Genomic DNA, 25,699 nt, shown 5'->3' on the forward strand with positions numbered 1-25,699 from the left:
TGGTGATGCACGGTGCCTATCGGTGCTGTGAATGTTATCTACAGAAGGCAATGGGGCCCGTGAATTAGCCGTAATTTCATGACCACAGGACCAAGTTGTGATACACATACAACCCTTCTTCAATCTGTATGGGCAATATATATATAGTCTTAATAGAGAGTACATGTAAAAATGAATTAACAACACATGCATAACACCATACAATACACACATAACACCATGAAATACCTGTTTTAATTGACACCGAAGAACTGCTGATTTAATTTCTTTCTTTAAACTGCATTTTCTCAGAAGACAAAACTGAATGTTCTAAGTATTGCACTCGAAATGGAAGCTTTTGTGATTTTTTTTTTTCCTTTTCATCATAATCACCCTCATTTTTCAATCACTGGTTCAATTGCTGTGTGTTTGTGGTAATAATTGCTCACAAAGCATATGATAGGGAGGGAGAAGTAGATATTGAAACCACATCTCAGGGTGCCAGAATAATGCTTGGCATACAAATTTCTAAACTGCTTAAAACACGCACAGTGTTTGAATGCTTTTTAAAGAATCCATCCTTCGCTGCCTTTTACATTTATAGTGGATCATTCATTAACCTGAGCATGGGGCATTGGTTGCTGAGAAACGTAGTTCTTTTTCCTTTGTGTTTTCCTTTGGCTGGCAAAATCTGAGAAAATTGGAGATGCCCATGCTTGATAAAAAAAACAAAAAAAAACTTTTAGAAATGTGCCAGATTTGCTGACTTTTGTTTATTTTAAAATTTCTTTTTTATTATGCTGAAAATATTAATCTCTAAAATATGAATTTTTTAAGACAGGAAAAATGTGTGATAATTAGAGATGAGCGAGCACTTAAATGCTCGAGTGCTCGTTATTCGAGAGGAACTTTTCCCGATGCTCGAGTGATCGTATCGAGTAACGAACCCCATTGAAGTCAATGGGAGACTCGAGCATTTTTCACTGAAAAAACACATTGAAAGAACACTGAAGAACACATTGCAGATGTTTGCAGATGTTTTCACTGAAATAACACAGTGAAGAACACATTGCAGATGTATGGTGTTTTTCCACTGTGTTCTTTCAGTGAAAACATCTGCAAACATCTGCAATGTGTTCTTCACATACTATTGTGAAGAACACCGTTCGGCACGCGTGTCTTCGGATAAGTTAGCAGATGTACGGAAACATCTGCTACGTGTTCTTCACTGTGTTCTTCACTTAAATGATCCTGTGTTCACTGTGTTCACTGTTTTCATTGTATTCTTCACTGTTGTTCACTGTGTTTTTTAAGTAAATTCTCGATCTCGAGCTGGCGAAATACTGATAGTGATGTATAGAAGAAAGTAGGGCAGAGGGGCAGTACGGCGGACCATAGGCGGCAGAGAGGAGATAGGGAGAGCTTTCTCCCTGATTGTATACAGGAGTCGACTGAGATAGGATACAAGATGTTTTAATGGCACAGCGTAATCGTACAGAAACCTTGATAGAATAATTTGAATTCTTGTATCCCTTTCTCTAAGGTATTGTGTGAAGTTTGTAATGGAGGTTTGTGGTCACAGGTTCCCTTTAACCCCTTCCCGCACCCTGACGTAATATTACGTCATATGATGCGGGTAGTTCCTGCTGCTTGACGCAGAAGCTGAGCCTGGGCGATTGCCGCGGGATCCCTGCAGTCTGTTTAACCTTATAGACGCAGCAGGGCATGGAGGTGTAAAAAAACAGTAAAAAAAACCTGCAAATAAAAATTATTTAAAAAGAATGAAAGTCCTCTGAAGTCCCATCCCATGCAATAATCAAATAAAACATGAAAAAGTGAAAATCGCCCAAAAAAAACACAACATATTAGGTATCACAACGTCTGTAACAACCTGTACAATAAGATAAAATTGTCACTGAACCTGTACGATGAACGTTGAAAAAATGATGCCAAAAAACTTGTGTAAAAATTATAAAATTTTCACATCTGACCTCATCTGAAGTGCATAAAAGTGATCAAAGAGTAACACTTACCCTGACATTATACCAAGAAAAAGTTCAGCTTGTCTCACAAAAAATAAGCTTTAAAACAGCTCTCTAAACAAAAATATATAATTGTCCTGTCCATCGTTACATGGTGATGCAAAAACAAGCAAATTTATCACAAAATGAGTTCTATATTCTGCAAAACAAGTTAACCATAAAAAGCTATATAAATGGGGTATCGCCATTATCGTGATGACCAATAGAATAAAGATAACACATTAATTTTAAGGTATGTTGAACGTCCAGGAAAGGAATGCTAAAAACCATAAACAAAAATTAATGATATTTTTAATCACCACCAAGAAAGAGTTAATAAAATCTAAAATTAGCTATTGAACCCCCTGTAAAGGATGTAGTTGAAAAGTGGATCTCATCCACACACAAAAAAAATCCCCCATATGTCCAAATTACAAAAAAAATAACATTTTATAGCGTGTAAAATTTGACAATCCAAACCTGCTCTGAATGGCGCTTCTTCTGTTCTATGAGCGGCCGTGTGCCCATACAGCAGTTTACCAAAAATTTTATACTTTGCAACAGTTTAATTATTAGCCAAAATTAATATATTTTCAAAAAAATAACGGCTTGCAAATTACACCTCCATTTTATTTTAACCCCTGTGAAGCATCTAAGGGGTTAACACACTTCTTAAAGGACGCAGGGTTTTTTCGCTCATTTCTCACTCTCCACCTTCAAAAATCCATAACTTTTTCATTTTTACGTGTACAGACCTGTGTGAGGGCTTATTTTGTGCGTAACAAATTTTACTTTCCCGTAATGTTATTTATTTTAGCATGCCGTGTACTGCGAAGCTGAAAAAAATTCCAAATTCCAAAAATTGAAAAAAAAAACGGCACATGCGTCACGTTCTTGTGGGCTCAGTTTTTACGACTTTGACTGTGCGCTCCAAATAACACCTCAGCTTTATTCTTTTTTCGGTGCGATCGCGGTGATACCAAATTTATATAGGTTTTATTGTGTTTTAATACATTTTCAAAAATTAAACGAATGTGTACAAAAAAGAAAAAAAATTTTTTGCCATTTTCTGACGCTAATAACTTTTTCATACCTTGGCGCACGGAGCTTTGTGAGGTGTCATTTGTTTGCGAAATGAGCCAACGTTTTCATTGCTACCATTTTGAAGTCTGTGCGACATTTTGATAATTTTTTATTCCATTTTTTATGTGATGTAAAAATGTGTAAAAGTCGCAATTTGGACGCCATTTCCCGTCTTGGAGGTCACCGCCGGCCGTAACCGTTTTTATATTTTGATAGATCGGGCATCTTGGGATGCAGCGATACCTAATGTGTCTGTGATTTTTACTGTTTATTATGTTTTATATCAGGCTACCATGGAAACCGATCGCCGCCCCCAATGACGTTCGGGGGCGCGACGATCGGAATAAAGATGGCGGCGCCCGCGGGCCGTCGTCTTTTAAATGCCGGCGGCGACTTTGCGGGGGCAACGGACGGGTTAATAGCCGTGGTTATTAGCGGCTGGGGTTTGCTGCAATATGCAAGAATGTATGTAGAAAAAGGACGGGGGGGGGATAGGTGGGTGGGGGGAAGGGAAGCGGGCAAGGGAGAGGAAGAAGAAAGAAAAAAAAACAGGGGGGGGGGGGATCTCCAGGCAGCCAGGGCCGCCATTGGAAGGGTGTCCATGCAGGTGAGCACACTATGCGCCAGTGGCCAGGAGGGACCTGTAAGCGGCTGAATGCCTGAACTGAGTCAAGGGAAGCCAGGTCTTGTGGAATTTCTCAAATGTGTCATGAATTGAGGCAGTGAGTTCTTCCATGAGCATTATTTCGTTAACCTTCGAAAGCCAGAGGGACACAGACAGAGGGACCGTTTGGCGCCACAAGAGGGGAACACATGATCTTGCCGCCATAACAAGGAAGCGAAGGAGCGAGCGCTTGTACACCTGGAGAGAGATCTCGCTATGTTGAAGAAGGAATAGAGCCGCATCAAGAGGCAGAGAGTAGTCGTCAATCTGCCTACTAGTGGATTGGACTGCATCCCAAAAGGGAGTCAAAGTGGGACATGACCAGAAAGTGTGAAGGAACGTGCCCTCCTCCGCCCCGCACCTCCAGCAGGTTGGGTCCGCATCTCGAAACATGCTATGGAGTCTGGTTGGAACCCGATACCATCTGGATAGCAATTTGTAGTAACCTTCTTGGAAGCGTGAACTGATGGATGACTCGTGGGATAGAGAGACTGGTGGCAAGTATGTTGGCGAATAGCTTAGTGTCTACATTAAGAAGTGAAATGGTCCTATAGCTGGCACAATGCGCGGGATCCCAGGTTTTGTGATGTTGGCTCGCAACGAGTCTGTGGGAGGGGGCCGACCAGTGGTGAGCGAGTTGAAAGCGGCAAGCATGTGGGAGGATAGTTCTATTGTGAGACGTTTGTAATAGATGAGTGAGAACCCGTCGGGTCCGGGGGCCTTCCCGTTCGGGGAGTTCTTGATGTCATCCGTTAGTTCTTCCGATGTTATTGGGGCCTCTAAGGAAGTAAGATAGTCTTCTAATAAGGAGGGGAGCCCTGAGCTTGCAATGTAGGCTTGTACCTGGGTTCGGAAGCCTGCCTGCGAGGTGTCTGGGTTGGTGCTATCTACCGAGTATAGAGCTGCAAAGTAGTCGCGGAACTCAGCGACAATTTCTTTGGACAGGGAGACGCAGTTACCGGAGGGGGGCGAAATTGAGGGAACATAGATTACCGATCTTTGCGCCCGTAGGGCTCTCACTAATCCCCTGCTACTTTTATTCCCAAATTCGTAGAAGAATCTGCAACATTTTGAAAGGGTATTTTTCACTTTATCAAGGAGGACGGTTTTGAGTTTGTCGCGAGTTTGTGTCAGTTGGGCACGCAGTTCTGGATCTAGCGAACATTTGTGGCGCATTTCCAGGTCCCTGAGTTGCCCCAGTAGAGTTGATATTTTTGCTTCCCTCTCTTTTTTGAGCCTATCCCCATGACTCATAAGGGTCCCTCTTGACACTATCTTGTGTGCTTCCCATGCCAAATAGGGGTCCGAGATTTCTCCCTCACATTTGTCGAAGTGGACTGCTAGGTCTCGTTTGACATCTGCCAATGCGAGAGCATCGTCTAAGAGGTGTGGATTAAGTCTCGACTGCCACTGACGGGGGATGGGGGAGGACAAGGAAAGTGTGACCGTTGTGAGGACATAATTCCAAAATGAGATTGTGTCTATTTGGGAGTCCCTAAGATCCGGTAAGTGCTGGTGTTTTACAAAAAACATGTCGAGTCGCGAGTACACATCATGGGGGGGTGAATAAAATGAAAAGTGCGGGTCCGTCGGATGTAGCAATCGCCATGCATCTACAAGTCTGTGGTCGTGAAGTGTGCGTCGGATTGGCAGTTATCAAACTCTGTACAAAGAGAATTATTTTTATACAGTAGTTAATTTCTGCCACTTATTTAGTTGAATATAGAGGTATTTTTTATAATTGCACCCATAAAATTATTAAAAGTGTTGTATATGGACTTAATATATTTATGCTATATGTGCATGTTAAGAAAAACATTGTTTACAAAAAGTTTTGTGAAAAGTTTTTTTGTGCCTGTCCAAGTCAGCTGGAATTAGGTTTTTACAGGTTATTACCTAATCCCAATAGTGTAAGTGAATGGTGTATTGGGTTTTAGTGACCCAGAACTGCCACCTTTCAGGACGGCTGACTGCTGCTACCTGCACAGTGCAATAAGTGTATAAGCCCCTGATCTGGGTTCAGCATATACATACCACTGTTCTGTCATTACCTGCCTGCAGCCAGAGAAGTTTAATGCAGAATGTTTAGCTTGTAACTCTTCAGACGTGTATATTAAAGTTGATATTCCACAAGGATAACATTTTAAGTTTGTTGTTTTGCAGTTCTATTTATTGCATGTAACAGTTCTTTAATCCTTTTTGTAATCTGATGAGCTTTGCTCTTGGTTGTAGCCTACAGCTCCATATTATATTAATGCATTTTACTTGTAATTTAGAGAACAAGAAGAATATCCTGATTTGAAGGCTAAACTGTCCCCCGTGGCACTTGCACAGCTGATAATCGCGAACTAGAAAGATGTGTATATCAAATAGTTTACAAAATGAAGCCAGCTGTGTTTCCCTACATACTGTGGCTTCCTGACATGCATCATTAAACCTTATTAGCTACTTCCTTTTACAAAGATTCTTGTAGTCTTGAACATTGCATATTAACATTTTCTGCCCCTCCAACTGGAAATTATTTGCTTTATTGTAGAGTGTCAACTTGCTCTAGTTTCTGATGCATTGTAATTGGTACTTTAGAGTATAATCATAGTGAAATACCACTCCATGCATCTCTTTATTTGGAAATTAATACAGACCTTTTCACTTTATCTGTCAATCTGGATAACTTTTCCCACAATTCCCAACTGTTGGGATTTCTTACAAACCATTAAGTATGTAACGGATGATAAAATATCTTCAATAGCATAAAATGCAGAGCATCCATGTAAATTAATTTCACGTCTCGCAAGGTGCAGGCAATAAACATGCTAAGTGGATTGATGAAGTATTGCATGCTGGTTAGTTTAATCATCTTAACACGTTATTTTTTTCTGTTATACCAGTGTTGTGATACTCAGTAGCTTTTATGTATTTCAGCAACATGCTGTACAGTAGTTTGTTAAGTAGCTTGATAATGGCAGTCACGTCACATGTATTGTGATTACTTACTTTTCAGTGTTATGTTATTTAGAGTGGAATTCTGATTTTGAATGTTTTTGATCATTTTAAACTATATTTACGGTGAAACTAATTATCTGGATAAGGAAGACAAAATTACATTTTACTCCCACAACCCACTGCGCTATGGGTCGTAGTGGGTTTCTGCATCACAGGAAGATGGTAAGTTCCCTACATCTAGGATCTACAAGAAGTGTCCTTCCTCTAAGACCTCACAGAAAGTAAGGAAGAGATGCAGAGGTTGGGTGTATTGCTGCTAAATGTCCTACCCAGAGTTAGTGGTGTCTGTGATAAAAGCATAGTCAATAGGAATGGGTACATTAGTGTACAGTGTCTCTAAATTATTCTCTAAAATATTAGAACAGGGGAAAATCTCAATTGCAATTTGTATGTCCAAATCATAACCTACATAACAAACAGTCGTGTGCATAAAATTTCTGTAAATGATGTGTCTAATGTAAATATCAAAACAGGGGTATATCTCAAACCTAAACCAACTTTCTTTTACATCCTTCTTCCACAAAAATGTTCCCATGCCAAAGAAGAAGAAGATTGAAGATGAACCCTCCACACCATGGCCCCGCAGCTCCTCCACTTTTCCTTCTTTCCCCCACAATATTGTTACATTTTGTAGGTGCTTGGTTGTGTTGAGCTGTAGATTATATCGTGTAGATCAGTCCCCAGAACACCAGGCCCTTGTATTGCTTAGCTCGCTCTTTCCTGCTGGCAGATATAGTGTTGCAGCATGACAACCTTCTGCCCTTCTGAATTAGGCAGCCTCTGCCATGTATAACAGGTGTTCTCAGACATAAATTATGTGCATAAATCCCTCCTTATATACAACAGTGGATTGTTAGTGTTTGGTAATTTTATCTTTTATATTTTACACCGCTTTCAAACTGTATGAATAGCTATACTGTGCAATTGTTATATACCTAGATCTTCCCTTCCCAGGTGTTTGGGCAGTTCTTTGGAGAGAACATATCCTTTCAAGTGTCGTTCTTCCTTATTTATTAGGTCCATACTATGTCTTAAATACTGCACATTTAAAATGGCGGTGTATGATTTAACCCCACACTGCCCTTCTTGTCTTAATGACTCTTTTTTTTTTTTTTGCAACTGTGATGACTTAACAGAGCTAAAGTGTAATAGAAAGATTTCCACATGTTCTTTGTGTTTTACCACTCCTTGTTTGGGCTCATAATAACTGAGGAGGGAAATGACCCTAACTCAATTACAGAATTAAAGGATGGTCTAGATTTAAAAAAAAATCTACATATTGCTTGGGGGCTATTAAAATTATAAACATCTTACACTTTCTCTGGCGCTCCTGTTCACCCATGGCGCCGTATGTCACTGCCAAGCCCCTGTTTATTTACAGAGGCTGTTGGATGTGTGCATAACACATCCGCACTCCTGTTCCAGCATTAGTTCCGGTACGTAGCAGGTGTCTGGCTGTGGTCTGGACGGTAACTGTCGGCTGATGTACACAAGCAGAGGCCCAGCAATGATGTACGGTGCTGTAGGTGAAGGGGAGCGCTGGAGGAGGTAAGTATAAGATGTTTATTGTTCCAATAGCCACCCCAATCCATATACTGTATAACTTATTCTAAATCCCTGGCAACCTATTTATGATCCTTGAACAGTTTCTTGGATTTGGAGCCACCACTGCCCTAGAATTTCAGTAAAGGGGAACATGAAAAGGGATGAAGAACAAAGACAGTGCTATGCGTAAATAACTTTTATTGCTTTCAAAGCTGAATTCTACTGACAAAACACATTTGGGTTGCTTGCCAGTCACTGTTATACAAGCACAAGGTGGGTCTTTTGCTTTAGAAATGAAACAGGGTTTGCACTATGGTGCGCTTGAGGAGCATGTTTCACTATTCATGGATGACAGCCATAGTGGCTTCTACAAGCCTGTGGTACACAGGGGCCGGAGATGGATGGCAAAACCAAACCAATACCCTCCTCCTGGGCCCTTCACTCCCTGATGACAGCAACACCTCCTGAACAGGCCCACTTGCCCACGTCCTCTGCGCTTTCCTGTAGAACCACTCACCTGCCAGCACAGCTGAACACACTCCGACCTGCCCACTGGCACAGCCAAAAGCCTGCCCTACCCCCCACCTGATGGAACACATGCCCGCCTTCCCTCAACCTCTTCCAATGGCACAGTTCTCTGCCCTGCCCCCCTAGCGACATATCAGCAGCGCTTCCGGCGGCACAGTCACACATCCCAACCTCCCTCCCCTGCCAGATGCCACAACCACCTGCTGTGCTCTACAGCCCTTCTTCAAGCCGACCGACACAGCTGCAACCCGAACACCTAGTCACTGCTGCCACTCTTCCATCCGCAGACACAGCCGCCCCAAACGGCTAACTACTGGACAGCACCGTCACAACCCCCCCCCCCTCCCCGCCCCGGACACCAAAAATGCAAGTACCATATATACTTGAGTATAAGCCAAGGTACCTAATTTTAACAAAAAAAAAAATAGGAAAACCTATTGACTCGAGTATAAGCCTGTAAGTATAAGGGTGGGGAATGCATTTGCAAGCCCCTGCCCCCTGTATACACCCAGCTAGTTCATGCCCCCAGTATACAGCCAGCTATGAGGAAGGGGCTGATTTGCTTCTTCCTACCAATGATCCCCACCACCCTGTTATGTTTAATGTCAAATTCAAAAAATACTGATTTATTAAAAAAATAACTTTTAATAATAGGTATTAGGATTTTAGTGCCTTTGTTATATGAACAGTAAACTTTAAAGGGAATGTATTTTCCGACAATTAAAAAGCCATTGATGATGATGATTATTTATTTATTTAGTTGAAATGTTTAATTATTCCATTATTTAAAAAAAAACTAAAATACTGCAGTTTGCACTCTGGCCACTATGCTTGCTTATAGGCTGACATTTCCTCTTCTGTTGGCACAGGCAGATGTAGTGACCATAAGTATCCTGCTTCCTCTGGACAATATCCCTGGCCGATTTCTGGCATCCGCTGGAGATAAAAAGCACCTTCTACCACAGCACAGGGCGTGAATGTACAGGCTCCTAGTGTGCTAGTGCCTTGCAAAGGTCTCCTGATTTCTGATGACTATTTGACATCCAGAACTTGAAGCAGACTCTACAACAGAAGCTATTAATGAAGCCACTAACCCATATGTGAACATCTCTTTATCACATGGACAAGTGTTGTAGAAAATAACCATAGGTTTATAGGTTTTATTATTAGGTAGATGGCTATTTTTATTACTTGATTTGACATTAAGATAATGGGATGTCTTTGAGTTATTTCAGGTATGCAAATGTGACTTGTAATTTGATTTGGAATTGTTCCATAAGACGAGAGCGTAAAATAACCATTTAACTATAATATCTCCAAAAAATAAACTCCTTTTGCTTAATTAAATGAAACTGAAACCTGTGCGTTTGACCTCAGGATTTCTTTATATGACTGATTGTTGAGGTTTCCAATGTCCCTGAAAGCCCAGGTTATTGAAGTAATTATTCTCAATTGGTGGGTGGTCTTGTGAAAACCATTTAGAATTGATAGCTTCCTATGGAGAGCAGCATACCATTAGAATGGCAATAGGTACAGACATTTTACTTCCTGAAACTATTAAGCTTTACGATTTTTCCCGACATTGTTTCTTTAGTTTCAATCATTTGACTTGTAGCAAAGTTAAACAGTATAAATGAGTTGTTTGGACCTTTATTTGGTCCTTTTTCACAACTCTTTTTGATATGTTGCCATTGCCTGTCAGAAGTTATACAGCTGAAGGCTTGGTGCTCTATGTGTTTTTTTGTTTGTTAGTTTTTTTACTATTCTGCAGGAATGCTTTATTGTTTAGCTGGAATAGAAATAAGGCTGCAAATCATTGTACTCACTGGAGGTATTAATCACATTTCAATCCAATAATTAACATATTGGTTTCTAAGCCTTGGATTGTAGCACTTCTCGCACCTTGCCCCTGCAATCAAAGCGCAATTAATGTTCTCTTTGCATGTATCAGGGTATAACTGTTCTTTGCATTGCAATTGTTTCAGAGATTAGTTACTATAGATAACTTAAGCCATTTTAATTATCATTAGTAATGCCAGTCAGCGACTCCCTCTGCTGGCTAAAATGAGATATGTCGGGTACTTAGCACGCTATATTTCCATATCGTATTACAATGATTGTATTTCAATAGTCCTAATCACCAATTTTTTGTCTAGATTTAACTTTTTTTGATTGTGTTGTTAAAGATATTTAATTAAAGAAAATTAGCTTTGTTTATATTTTAATCTGATGGACTCCCCTAAAAAACCTGCCCCTGGATAATGTGTTGATTTTGTACGCTGCAGTTCCCTCTTCTTACCTATACAGCCACTATTGGATAATATATAGGTCCAGTACAAAGTAGGGGCTTTGCTTTGTGGCTGCAGTTATAGAGAACCTGTCTCACCCTGAGCTCATATAAACCCTCTCCAAATAGTATATAGGTATTGTATATTTTCATATTGCCGTATATTTAGATTTTTTCTTTTTATGTATCATATGTTACGTTCCCTTATGAGCACTTCTTCTGGGGTTGAGTGCTTTATTAAGGCTCTATAGAGAGGCAGCATGAACATCTTGCTTATCCCTATGTTATTGTACAGGGTCCATCTTGTGAATGAGATCTAATATAAGAGGGGCTGCCTAGCTTCAGCAAATAAATGGTATTGTTTGTGTAATAGAAAGTGGTATCATTTTTCAATATATTTTCTGTATCAATTCCACAGTTTTCTAGATCTCTGCTTGCTGTCATTCTATAGGAAGTGTCAGTGTTTACTTCCTCTGGATAAACACCTGTCCATGGTCATGTGACACAGGTGCATGGCTCGTTAGTATTACACAGCTCGGATAACTCTCTGTGATATAATGAGCCGTGCACCTGTGTGACATCACATGACAACATGACAGGTGTTTATCCACAGGAACTAAACACTGAAGGTTCTGGACAGGTAACTGGAATACAGGTATAGACCAGTGTTCACGCTGGCGCACAGAAATGTACACAAGACTGAGACAGGAGGGTGGGGTCACACTAGGAGAAAAACGATACTGAGGGACAAACAACAGATACAGGCAGACAAGCGGACACAAACAAACCGGGTCAAAACCAAGATGGCCACAAAGGTACAGAATCATATACAAAACACAGAATACCGAACAAGATAGCAAGAGCACTAGATACACAAGACTTGAATTAACCAGCAAGGTCTGATGGGAATAGGCAGGTATATAAGGCAGTTCCCGGACACACCTCCAGCAACAGGAAACTGTCCATCAGGCTAGTAACCCTTGCTGCGCAGGGCTGAAATGCAAGGAGCAGGGTGTGGCTCAGTTAATCCAAACACTAAGCCACAGTTCACACACAAATAAACACCATCTATACTGCAAACTGCGGATAGTGTGACGTTTAGGCACGGACGTTACACTTAGATTCCTTGCTGGATATTTCAAGATTCATGTGTAATGAGATCATTAAGTTTTTCTTAAAAGAATATGGTTATTCTGTTTTTTTATCATAATGTAATATTGCATTTGTTTCAGTAGGAGTCCTTAAACTTATCATCAGGAATCTATCTATTAAAGATAGTTCTCAAATTGTAAATTCCCTAGTGATCATTTTTAACCCCTTACTTTGCAATTTTAGTCAGTTTTATTGCAGTTTTTGATCCTACATAATTCCTTCTATAAGATGCTGTGTGCTGACAATGCTTAGATTTTTATAGTACATGGTTAACCTACACTTTTATTTAGCTTCTGAACATTCTACTAGTATCTCACACATAGAAAAAGAGATAAGACAGATCAGAGATGATGAGAGCCATGAGATGGATATAAAACACAATGACAATCTCAGATCTGGTAACTCTCTTAATCAATAAAACACAGCTCTGCTATATAGACCTTATCTGTCTGTAGCTTGTAGATTAAGTCTCTGCACACTACTGCTTGCCGGCAGGAGGTGCCTGTGTATGAGCTGATATTATATCTATGTAATGCTGTATTTTTTGTTAAAGAGGACCTGTCACCTAAATTTTCGGCACTAGGAGCTGCCTACTAAAGTAAGCAGTTCCTAGTGCTTGATCAAACGCCGCAGTGTTAGAGTGATAGCGTTAACGGAAACCTCCGGTAACGCTATCAAACACTGCGATGGGGTACAGTGTAATCATCAGACAGCTTGCAAAGCTGTCCAATGTATTCATGAGGCGCTGCCTCTTCCCTGGACCGCTCCGCTCGCTCCATAGGCCGGCAGTGACTGCTGCGCGCTAGGTGGCAGTCTCCGCCCCTAGCCACGCCCCAGCTTTGCGAGCTGTCCGACAATTACATTGTACCCCGCCGCAGTGTTTGATAGTGTTACCGGAGGTTTCCAGTAACGCTATCACTCTAACACTGCAGCGTTTGATCAAGCACTAGGAGCTGCTTACTTTAGTAGTGCCGATAAATTGGGTGACAGGTCCTCTTTAATAACAGTGAAGGTGGCTATCTGTGCAGTGGCTCTGGCTTTTGAACCCTCCCCTACCCGCCCACCCTGCCCAGTGGCACTAACTTGACCTCTCAACCTATCACCCCCCTTCACCTTTAAGCGGATCATTAGCAGCAGAGGCTTCATGTCGCAAAACTGGTTGAAAGAGAGCGCTGGCTGCATCGGCACTCCTACTGTAGTACTAGTCAGAATACTGTTGTATGAATAGGGTCTTTGGTTAGTGTACCATGGATTGATATACAGAAGATACACTGCACCTTAGTCTCTTTTGTGCCTCGTTGTGAGAACAAGGCATTTTTCCACTTTAGTTTTTCTCCGTTTGGGTTCCATTTCTGGTTTTGGCTTACAAATAGGGGGCAAATACTAGTCAGAATACTGTTGTATGAATAGGGTCTTTGGTTACTGTACCATGGATTGATATACAGAAGATGCACTGCATATTGCCGTCGCTTTATAGTAAATAAATACACAATAATACTGCACATGCGTGGGTTTTAAAATCTTCTGCATGTTAGGTTTTTGCTGCAGATTTCAAGAGGATATCACTTCTCAATGGGAGAAGAGACATCCTCTACAGAAGTCACTCAAAAGTCTGCAGTCTGGACATAATTTTGTATCCTCATAGAGCTGTTCACTGCTTAAAAAAAAAATCTAACTTACTTTAAAGCATGTTTTTATAACTTTGATTTTACAAAATATTTGACCAAAATCGACCGATATTTACAATAATATCTTAATGTCTTAAAAATGATAATAGGTAATGAAGGGCTTAGCCGTAAGGTTAGACGCACACATGGATTAGACATAGTATTCCATGTAGCAAGGCTGATTGTACGCTTGTGCCGCACGTCTTATTTAAGCTTTTGTATCATACTTGAAAGACATGTCAGATGAAAGTTAGAACTCCATGGGAAAATGTTATTATGAGATGGAACACTGGGGGGTCTGTTTCTTATGTGAACCATACACAGTGTTTTACCTTGTGCTAAATTAGCCCATTTGAGATCTTGAAGACTTTGCAACTCTTGATTTTTTTGTTGTGCAAATGATCTCACAGTACTACATTACAGAAACTCCTGCACTTCATTCCTGTAATGCCATTCTTAATCCTCAAACATCGAAATTAACCTCCTTCAAGGAATACATTTGGTTTATTTAACCTGTTCTGTGCCACAGTCTAAGAAATGTAAAGGCACTGTACAGGTTAATCCGGGTACTGTATTCACCCTTCATTGTTGAATAAACCTTTCTTTTTTCTAGTCCTAGCACCATTAGCTTCTTAAAATTTGCTTTGTAAATGAAGAAAAGCTAAATGGAGTTGTGATTGCTGCCATTAGTGGCATTTTAGATTATACAAACAATTATTGTCTTCATTATCTTTGAACAATCCCGTTTACTAAACTGTTGTGGTATATCAGACATTATGTATAATTTTTCCCTTGGAGATTATTATTTCCAGCAGAGTATTTAATTTAGATTTTGCAACCAATTGAAACCAATCAAATATTATGACACGTCAAAGTGCAGAGTTTTGCACATGGGGTGTAAGTGGATGTCAAGGCAGAACAGCCATGGTTACTTAAACAATTAAAGGAAAGCTTTGTAGAAGTATTAAAGGTTAGGAAGGAGGAAAGAAGGAGGTACAGGCAGTCCCTGGGTTACGTACAAGATAGGGTCCATAGGTTTGTTCATAAGTTGAATTTGTATGTAAGTCTAAACTGTATATTTTATAATTGTAGTTCTAGACAAATTTTTATTTTTGCCCTAGTGACAATTGGAGTTTCAAAATTTTTTGCTGTAATGGGACCAAGTATTATCAATAAAGCTTCATTACAAACACCTTACAGCTGATCATTGCAGTCTGGGACTATAGTAAAGCATCCAGAGAGCTTCAGAGAGATCACAGTGGGCAGAGGGCTCCATCTTTATCTATGGGTCGTCTGTAAATCGGGTGTCCTTAAGTAGGGGACCACCTGTACTAAGAATTCTAATCCCGATATGAATATGTTAAAGTGGTTTCTTAATAAAATAAAAGCCGTAGTGTGTAAACTAAATAAAACATTCCCCAAACCTCTATTCCAGTTACTAGGACAAATGTGCTGCTGAGGCTCTGGTAAAGCACCATTTGAGGATAGGTCACCATTGCCAATTATACGTCAGTGTCATGTCATTTTGTATAGAGGTCACCACTGAGTCCTTTGTCCAAAGAGTTTATGTTTTTATTTTGTATTTTTTGTATCCATTGCCTTCTTCCTTTTCAAATAAACTTTTAAAATCATAATAATCTGGTGTTTCCAGAGCCCCCGAGTGATGTATTTTCGCTGGTTGTTACAATGAGGGGAGTCGGTCTCACATCCCCCTGTATTTCGTGCTGCTGATAGATTACACAGGCTGTAGTGATGGGAAGTTCGGCCCTTCTCCGTGAGCTATATTAAATATAGGAACCCTCTGTTAAGGGGTGTAGTCAGCCGGTTGGGGTTTACTGAGCTATCAGCTCCCTGCCCGGACCCGACTAGTACATAGTGAATTTATTAGAAATATTGAATTTTGAAATATTGAATTTGAAAGAAGCGGCTCACTGGAGGCTCAGGTGAGAGCCTGCTCCCACCGTTCACTGAAAAGAGCGGTCACAAATGGGCAGAGGGAGAAGGCAGGTGACACCATTGTAAAGGAATTGTAACGAAAGGTAAGCTTTTGTACATGGAAGTCAATGGAGAGGGGAAGGTGAAGACTTTTCATACATCTTCCACTCTCTATTTTAGGAGCGTTTAACGGAAACCCCAGTGTGAACTGAGCCAAATTTAGATTGCTCTATGACCGGCCAGATAGCCAGACAGACTCTCGGTTTTCATAGTAAGAGATCAGAGGCCCAGATGATGCCATTGGGGAAGGGCCACAATCCAGAACAATATTGCAGTAAATATAAATAATGCAAAGCATTGGGTGCTGGTTATCAAACGCATATGTTTCAAAGGAAATGCATCTGCGATTATACCGAGCCCCACTCCCAGGTATTTTGTTGAGTTTGGAAATACAATGCAAGAGCCACATGTTCCCTCACCCTCAGGGTTATTTGGGATACTAAGCCAAATATGGTCCTTGTGTCCCAAATCACTGTGTTACAGCCCTCTCTGTGACTGATTTAAAGAAAAACCCAACTTCATACTTCCCTATGCACATCGGGTATATCGGGTATATCTCTGGTGAACCTCACACCTACACTCAGGATTCATTGCACATGCACAGTAAAGCTTGCTTCATTGCACCACTGCACAGTCAACGCGGGCACAATGAAAAACTTTGGGTTTCCTTTATCTGACTGCAATTGGCTACATCAAAACCAATATAGTGCTGTATTTATGTATTTATTTGTTTATTTTTGTATAATAGTACTGTATTTATTTTAAGGTAGGTGCTTCCTGGTTTAAAAAAAGAAACACCCTGCACTCCATTTTTCGTGATGGGGTGAATGTGTGTACACTTTTGGGTCTCAGTATAGTTATGCGATATATATATTTTGTACTTGCAATGATTTTCTGATGTATTCCTAAAACAAAACCAAAAGTGCATTAATAAAATCTTTCCTAATTGTGGATCCCCGGTGTTTTTCTAGGAATTTGTAAACTTGTTTCTGCAGCAGTTCAAGGGTTAGTCATTGTGTTACTTGTGAGCGTCCATTCAATACAAGATTATAATGGTTCAGAGTTACCCGCACACAGGGCTGGACTGTTGAAATATTTCCATCCAGAATTTTTTTTTTCCAGTGGTCATTGGTGATTGTTTTTGTCTCCGCTGTTACAGTCTTCCACTGCTATGATGCAGAAGAGAAGTGTGAGGTAGCGGTTATGCATATTGTAGACAGTAATTCTTTATTTTAATACAAAAAGACCAACTCTCCAAAAGCCAGATTAAATCATTCCTTTCACTTTTTAATGGGATTTGGATGAATAGAGTAAAATATGCACTTTGCATTCATTGATAGCATCTTTAGGTTGAGGTAATTGAGTCTTTTTTTTCCCTTGACTGAATGAATAATGACTTCATCTGATCCTCAGCGAGGCCTGAAACTTAGACCGCCTTTGTCAACGCAAAAAGATCTGGGCTTTGAAACATGCTCTACTTCCCTGGCTTAATTTTTCTTCATTTTAATCCAAAAACCTATTTTTCTCAATAATTCAAGCATAAACTATGTAGTAGTTGAAGCAGCGGAAATTGCCAGATATTTGTCCTCGTTGTGCTAGGTTCCAAATGCAGCTGATAAATCAGCCACTGTGGTCCTGTGCGACTCTGTTCTCAGGGGAAGGGGCAGCCTGTACACGAGCAAGTGTCTTGGAATTTGTCTCAGCTATTTCATTATAATTCTTTGAGAGCATCCCTTTATGTATTGGAATGTTCTGTTTTGCTGTCCTTGCTGTAGGACTTTATAGAGATAAATAGTTCTCAATAAACATGAAGCGTTTGCTGACGTACTTTTCCCACACTCCTTATACCCTTAAAACTAGTGCCATATAAATAACTTGAGTTTTAAAAACTTTTAGATCCGATGACATGCACTGGCTTGTACCAGGGCAGTAGAGTAGTGGCTAAATAGCACTTTTAGGGTGCCTTAGCACATCAGATAACACGAGTTCCAACCATTGATTTTTGAGTCTTTGGCTTATTACCTAATTTGTATGTAACCCCCAACTCTACAGGCTTCAACACTCCCTATTAAAATCAACATACACATTTAGCAGTGTATGCAAGTTTACAGGAGTACTTAAAATATAAGCAACTATATAATAAGTTGCTGATGACATACACGTAATGAAGAATTAAAATGATACTGGCCCTTTAACCAGTCCATTGACAAGACAGAAGATGACCGCTGGTCACATGTCTACATCACATGTCCTGGGAAGATCATGTGATCATCACTAGTTTGGCTGTAGTTGGTTGGTTGCAGTGCATCCAGTACGGCCAAAGCTGTGGTGATAGGTCATCTCAATTAGGTAATGTGCAGTGATGGCGGTTACACATCATTACTATGGTAACAGAGCAGAACCGTCTGTTACATCATCACTGGGAGCAGAGCATAAAAGGGAGGGGAAGTTACTGAGAACAAATGGATCATGGGACTTGTAGTTTATATTGGGGGCCATCTTGGTGATAACTCTGCATACTTGAGAGAGGCCATAAAATTTTGTGAATCATAAAATCAAACTATAGCATCTTGGGTTTTTGTATCAGACATTCATATTCCCGGAATACCCCTTTAAGTTGCTTAACATTATTAGGTTGTCTTCTATTCATCTTTGTGGGAGCCCTGGTTACATATTTAAAGGAAACCTACCACCACAGATCTACCTATTAAGGTAGATCCAGTCGTAGGTGCCTCTAACATATGTAAGCATAGCCCTTTTTAGGGCTAATCCTATTGTCCCCTTTATGTTTTTTGATCTTTAACTGTGGAAACATGCTAATTTACCAAAGAGGCTACTGGGGCATAGATTAGGCGGAGCTGAGGCTATACAACGTGGCTACTCCACGCCCCAGAAGCCTTCTTGATCCTCCTACCCAGATATCTTCAGCGTGCCGCTATGAGGAGCTGCGTGCTCTTGTCCATGAAGCCGGAGTTCCGCACATGGGCAGAACACAGGCCGGTGGCTGCCTGGTCGTGGCTCCGAAGCCGGAGCTTCTGCGCATGCGAGTACTAAAAAGGGCTATCCTGACGTATGTTAGAGGCACCTTTTCCTTTAAACAATCTGGCTTCTAAAATGTTCAATAAAGTGTGTGTCCTCTGAAGTGATTGGCATCTATAGGTGACATGCTGGAGGATTTTTGGGGAGCCATTAAACAAATACATGATGCACCCTACATATGTTTTCTTTCTACAATCTCTTGCTGTCCCTTAACACATGTAGCTTTTAGATTCAGCAGCATGGGAACCAGATGACTGGAAGATGCGTAATAATATTTTATAGTATTAGAAATAATTGTATTCCTCCTAAAGGAAATTGTGTTCATAGCTTCATCACTCACTTGCCCTTTCTATTGAAAAATGAAATAAAAAATATCTGAACGTGGCAGAAGTGCTCTGGGGGCATCTTTTTAAACACCTCTTTCCTCCTCTGGAGCCTCTTGTGGTGATGTCAGCAGAATCCGGAAACAATCCTCTCAGTCTGAAGTCTTTTTATAGCCACATAGCCCATAGTCCATGCACGTCATTTCAAGTGAATAGGCTGTATAAAGGGTCCTGACTGGCTATATACAGCGGCTGGCTGACTATATACAGGGGCTGGCTGGCTATATAAAGCGGACTCACTAGCTATATACAGGGAATGGCTGGCAATATACAAGGGCTTGCAGGATATATACTAAGGGGCTGGCTGATTATATACTGGAGACTGTCTGACTATATACAGGGGCTGGCTGGCTATATACTGGGGGGCAGGAGGCTGGCTTAATACTGAGGTCAGGAGGCTGGCTATATACTGAGGGCAGGAGGCTTGCTATATACTGAGGGCAGGAGGCTGGCTATATACTGAGGGCAAGAGGCTGGCTATATACTGAGGGCAAGAGGCTGGCTATATACTGAGGGCAGGAGTCTGGATATATACAGGGCACTGGCTGGCTGGCTATATACTGGGGCTGTCAGGCTATAGTCAGGGGGCAGGCTGGCTGGCTATATAAAGGGGCAGCGACTGGCTGGCTATATACTGGAGGCAGGGGACTGGCTATATACCGGGCCAGGAGGCTGGCTGGCTAGCGATATACTGGGGGTGAAATTTATACTGGGACTGACTGGCTATATACTGGGGCAAGGGGCGGGCCATATAGTGGGGACAGGAGGCTGCCTATATATTGGGGGAGGTAGATTAGGAGTTGTCTGTTGCGGCGCACACACAGGTATTGATAACATTCATGTATGAGAGCACAATCTCTCCATCTATAATGTTTAGTGTATGGAGAGAGCGCTTTCAATCACTGATCAGACCGGATTTAGTGATATATAACTGCTTCTAAACATATAAATGACAATTTACACCATTTTTTTCAGTGACACTTCACTGTCAACAATCGTTCCATACCAGTGTAGACCAGCCAGGAGATCCAATAAATCACAGATTCATTCCATATATTCCCAAGTAAAAAAATAATAACCTGTGAGGAAACTTATTTGTCATGCGAACTTGTCATGAAAAATGACAGATCCACCTTAAGAGGACATGATCTGTTATGAAATTTAAAGTGACTTACATGCTCAACCTCCATCTTTCATCTTTAAGCTTACTCATTACTCTTTATAATGCAAGGCATTGATCTCTGTTGAGGCAGCAGAATGAATGACTCAAGTTCTTTCCTTACACAGGTGTGTTGTCACAGATGAAATGATATTACATGAAAAAGATGTACCTCGAAATAAAATCCTTGCAGTGTCTCAAAGTTATATACATGCAGTGCCTTCACATGGACATGCATTCAGTACTATCCAAGTGAAGTACACACAGTGCCCCAATATGAAATAAATGCAGTGACATCCAAATAAAGTGACAAGCATTTATCAGCTGTGTCTTTTAAGTATTAGAAAGGGAAAGCCACTCTGAGTGCATGGAAACTCGTCTCTTAAATCAGATGTGCACATCATCTGTAATATTATCCATTTTCTAAATGAGAAATGTTTGACTACACAGATCTTACAGAATATGAAAGTCTTATACATCATGTCATTAAAAAGTAATCTTTACATTCCACCTCACTGGATATGTTACTGGACACTGAATGATTCTTCTCTTCTTTCTTTACACAGGTTGGCCTCCTGGACCTGGAACTAAACCAGTTGACAAAGGCGTTATTTCTGGCTCTAGTGGCTCTCTCAGTAGTGATGGTAACCTTGCAGGGGTTTGTTGGGCCATGGTATCGCTACCTTTTCCGCTTCCTCTTGTTATTTTCCTACATCATCCCAATAAGGTATATTTGTAGCAAAGAAAAACAGAGATGTCTAATTTCACTGAATGTTGCATTTTTTGATATATATGCTTGGCTCACATTGTGAGCGAAATTGATCTTATCAGGAAGCTGAGTGAGAAAGTGGCAGCAAATCTGCTGATTCCTGAAGGATCACTCTGCAGAAAGCAATACTGTTGTATTTCTGTGCAATGTTCATTTTACTAGTCTAATCAGGATACTTAATACACCATATACTGTAAGTGTACTCATAAGCTTATGTTAACATTGGGATGTTAAATACCTGTACTGTGTATCTCAATGTCAAAGATACAGTGCAATATCAAGTTGGCTATAAATGCATATGAATTATCTGAGACAGTCATATATCTAGTAATGGTGTTTAAGGCTCAAATCCCTGCTTAATTATCGAAAATCAGAGTTCATAGGAACAGTAGTTCCTAATAATTCACTTGTGTAATTCTACTGAACCGACAAAGAACCAAGATTATCGGGAGAAGATCCCTCCTTAAAACTAAATGGGGAAGACATAACTGTGATGATAGTTAGTTTAAAGGGGTGACACAGATTTACTAATGCCAATGTGCATCTATCAGTGCTTGTTTGCAGCTAGCAAGGCTGCTATATTATAACCCCAATGCTAGTGGTGTAAATTCTGGGCCACAGTGTTGTTATATTCAGCCCATGCACCGCTAGCTAATACTACATATCTCACTAAGCTCTGCTGATGCATCACTCAGAACCCACAAGCCGCCCCTCCCCTGATGACATTGTTTAGCGACCTCTTGCTACCAGTCTTAACGTCAAATGAAAGGTAAAAAACAAAAGGTTTGTCTTGTGTGCAGGCGGTCTGGTAATTTATTGTACTTTAGTCCCAGGCTACAATAAACAGCTGTAACAGTTATCAAGGGTGTCTGCAATTAAGCTTTATTGTTAATTCTGGTTCTGATGACAATTCAACATTTTTAAAATCTAATTGACACCGAGACCAACTATAGTTACAACTATAAAATATACAGTTCCGACTTAAATACAAATTCAACTTAAGAACAAACCTACAGAACCTATCTTGTACGTAACCCGGAGACTGCCTGTATAGACACTATGAAATAAAAGCACAAGGTACTGGTCTCAGTGCCACAGTACCATAAGATATAGGAGATTAAAAAACTTTTAGTGCAAAATATATACAAAGCTTTTTTCTCTGCTTTCTCATGGTACTAGAGTTTTGGGAGAACTTTTGTCAACACTTTTGTTTAAATTTAGTATATAGATAACACCTGGCCCCTTTTTTATATTCCATGATTGTAGCTGGACTGGGAGCACTCTTGTGCAATATGATGATTGACCTGGGACTTGGTCCAAGTTTTTAACTTTGGCCCACTGTGTGTTTGAGTTTGACATTCCTGCCCTAGTCTATGGTTACATATAGAATTGCCATTGAACTACTGAAAATTCTGTAATCTTACTCTAGGGCTCCATTCATGATGTTATAGATCCAGTACAGGTTTTATATTGGCTCACATCAGCTTCTAGTTACTACTCTGACTATAGGAAATAAAACTCGTAAAATTTCTGTGATATGGCTATTATTCAAATGATTTCCATGTTACTTTTTGAAACACAGTGGCCATAAAATTATTTTGAAATCCCAAATTGATAGCTACAGACTTGAGTGCAGCAATTTTGGAAAATGTTCTAGAAAATCTGTCATCAACCTGATGAAAGGTTCCTATAGCTTACAACAGAAGAAAACCATACCTGTTTGTCTCAAAAAAAGGTCTTCTCTGTTCAGCAGAAAAGGTTTAAGAAAACATCACTTTTTTGCACAGATGAACCTCAGAGAGCATGCGGTTTTAATGTTGAGGTCTTCTTTCATGCATTCCTCCTGAACACCTTGGGCTGACATTGAAAGGAAATTTATGTGACCTGCTGCTCATCTACTCTGCAGTATCAAGGTGGAGATTGTGGCAAATGACATCACTGGCCTCTGCTTGCGCCTACTCTCCGTTGGCATCTAATAATATCAGTTTCTATCTTTTATGCCATAGTTGGAAGGGGTAGTCTGAAGTTTAGGTAAAATGCATCTCCTAAATTACTGTCTTAATCAATGATTGCTGTGCCTCTTTAACTACTGTTAGACTGGAAAGTTACAGTCCTGAGGATTTAAGGGAATCTGTCATAAAGACATAGAAAGATAAGATAGAAGATCCAAAGTAAACAATGTTCACAAGATCTATTACAATTTCATCACTTTTTCTGTACCTTATGACCACATCCATTGCTTGGCGAATGCATAGGGTCATGTGTTGCCTAAATGGCCAATCAGATTGAAATTAACCCTACACATATTTATCTACTTCTCCATCAAACCCCACTGAGCATGGCACACAGCAATTTCCGTCAGATCCATAGAGTTTAATGGAACAGAAAGGTCATGTGCAGCCGTCTGCTCCATTACTCTGGCGGACGCGGGGTCCGAGGGAGGTACGTGTGACCCCTACGAATCTCTCGTTTTCATGATCTGTGGTCGTCTCATCACTGAGACCCCCAGCTATCCTGTGGATAGGACCAAACTTGTGTTCATGGGAAAACCCTTTTAAGCCTCAATTCTGGTGTATTTATTTTAGTCGATCTGCTCCAATAATTGGAAACATCCTACATAAAACATTTGCAAACTGGTAGTTTCAACTTTTTTTCAGTTTGCGGGTGAACTTAGACATGGGGAAAGCTGCATATGGCTGGATGATTATGAGAGATGAGAACATACCCGGTACAGTGGTAAGAACCAGCACCATTCCAGAAGAACTGGGACGTCTAGTCTACTTACTTACTGACAAAACAGGTAATTCTTACCCTTCTTGTTATACTTTATATTGTATACATATATTTTACTACTTTAGAACAGTATTTAATATAGATTGCCTTTATTGGTGTAATGAATATTACTGTGCTGCCACATCAAATACACACTATTACAAAACCAGTACAGAGAAATAGAAGCCGCTGCTTCTGATGTATGATGCTGGATCAGGCTTTCACAATGTTGTTTTACATCCAAATTCATGCACATCACTGTTACATAACACATTTATTCAGTATTAGCTGTGTCAGCAAGGAGGTTACATAAAGTCATCTATTATTTAGTTTTATGCATTTGGGTTTGTCTAAAATATTCAACATGATTATGGAAGGATGAGTTTTTCTGTTACCCAATACCACAACCAATCCCCTGCAGTCACACATTGTTCTGTTATAAATCTGTTCCTTGCAGAACCTATTTGGTGTATGTATTTATTATTACTATATCAGTTCCTATAAAAAAAATAAGACTTGGTCCAATATGATTTTGCTCCTAAAATTTTGTATGGACTTATTTTCAGGGGATGTTTTTCCCTGAACAAAAAACCACATTTATACTGGAACAAAAAATTAACACTTACAAGTACTCAAATATAATCTTATCATCCTATTGTGGAACATCGTAATAAATCTCCAAACCCTGAATTGCATTATGAACTCATTGCCTGTATACCATAACAATTGAGTCAAATTTCTCAGGTCTTCCAACTTACTCTATCCTGCAGCTCCTCTTCCTTCTCCAATCTGCCTTTAACTGAAAGGCTGTGAAAGGGGACAGCTTGAAAGCAGCAATAACTTCTGTATGGTGACACCTGTTGACAGATTTGGTGTGATTTTAATGGGGTGGATATCCTCGTTAATATCAAACAAGGCCTGTGTTCTAGGTGCCACAGACATGTTTGGTTTTACTTTAGTTTAAATTTAATAATTTCACTGTGCACATAATGATTTAAATATTATTTTTCAATTATTCTCTCTTTTTTTTGTATCAGTGGGGAGAAGTAATATATATATATATATATATATATATATATATATATATATATATATATATATATATATATATATATAATTTTTTATTTGAACGTGCATAAAATGATGCAGCTCTCCCTTTAGTGTTCCCGGGCCAATCTTGCACGTCACTGATCTTTAATAAATCTCTCTGGGATTTTTTTTTTGAAATAATCGCAAAAAGAGTAAAATAAGTGTAGCAGTACATACACTGGGGTAGGTAGTGGAGTGACTTTGCAATTTTTTTTACGATTATTTAAAAAAATTATAAATCTGGCTTTGTACAGCATTGCACTAAAGCAGGGGTCTCAAACTCGCGGCCCGCGGGACAATATTTTGCGGCCCCCACCTGGAAAAGCACCACCCGCCGTGTATTCACGGCTTACCGGTAACACCGATCGCGGGTGCTTTCACAGCGATGGCTGCCGACAAAGCTGCCGGCAGCCTCAAAAGGATAGCGGCACATGGGCGCCGCCATCTTACCTGGGATCGCCGCTCCCCCGGGGGCAGCGATCCGTCTCCATGGTAGCCTCGGGTCTTCCAAAGACCCGAGGCTATTTCGTTTTAAACCCTTCATTACAATGTGCTGATAGCACA

The 25,699-nt window shown here is 40.2% G+C and overlaps 1 protein-coding gene across 4 annotated transcripts in view; it reads left to right on the plus strand.

Annotated features, from left to right (window-relative positions):
- The window catches only part of ATP9B (ATPase phospholipid transporting 9B (putative)), a 214,788-nt gene that overhangs the window by 129,092 nt on the left and 59,997 nt on the right, over window positions 1–25,699 (plus strand). For all 4 annotated transcript variants that reach the window (XM_072152377.1, XM_072152375.1, XM_072152376.1 and 1 more), the window contains 2 exons: window positions 21,072–21,232; window positions 23,932–24,074. In XM_072152377.1, the coding sequence (XP_072008478.1) occupies window positions 21,072–21,232; window positions 23,932–24,074 (304 nt within the window). The remainder of the gene's footprint in view (window positions 1–21,071; window positions 21,233–23,931; window positions 24,075–25,699) is intronic.

The sequence above is a fragment of the Engystomops pustulosus genome, chromosome 5, assembly GCF_040894005.1.
Source record: "Engystomops pustulosus chromosome 5, aEngPut4.maternal, whole genome shotgun sequence".
In the NCBI taxonomy this organism is placed as follows: Eukaryota; Metazoa; Chordata; class Amphibia; order Anura; family Leptodactylidae; genus Engystomops; species Engystomops pustulosus.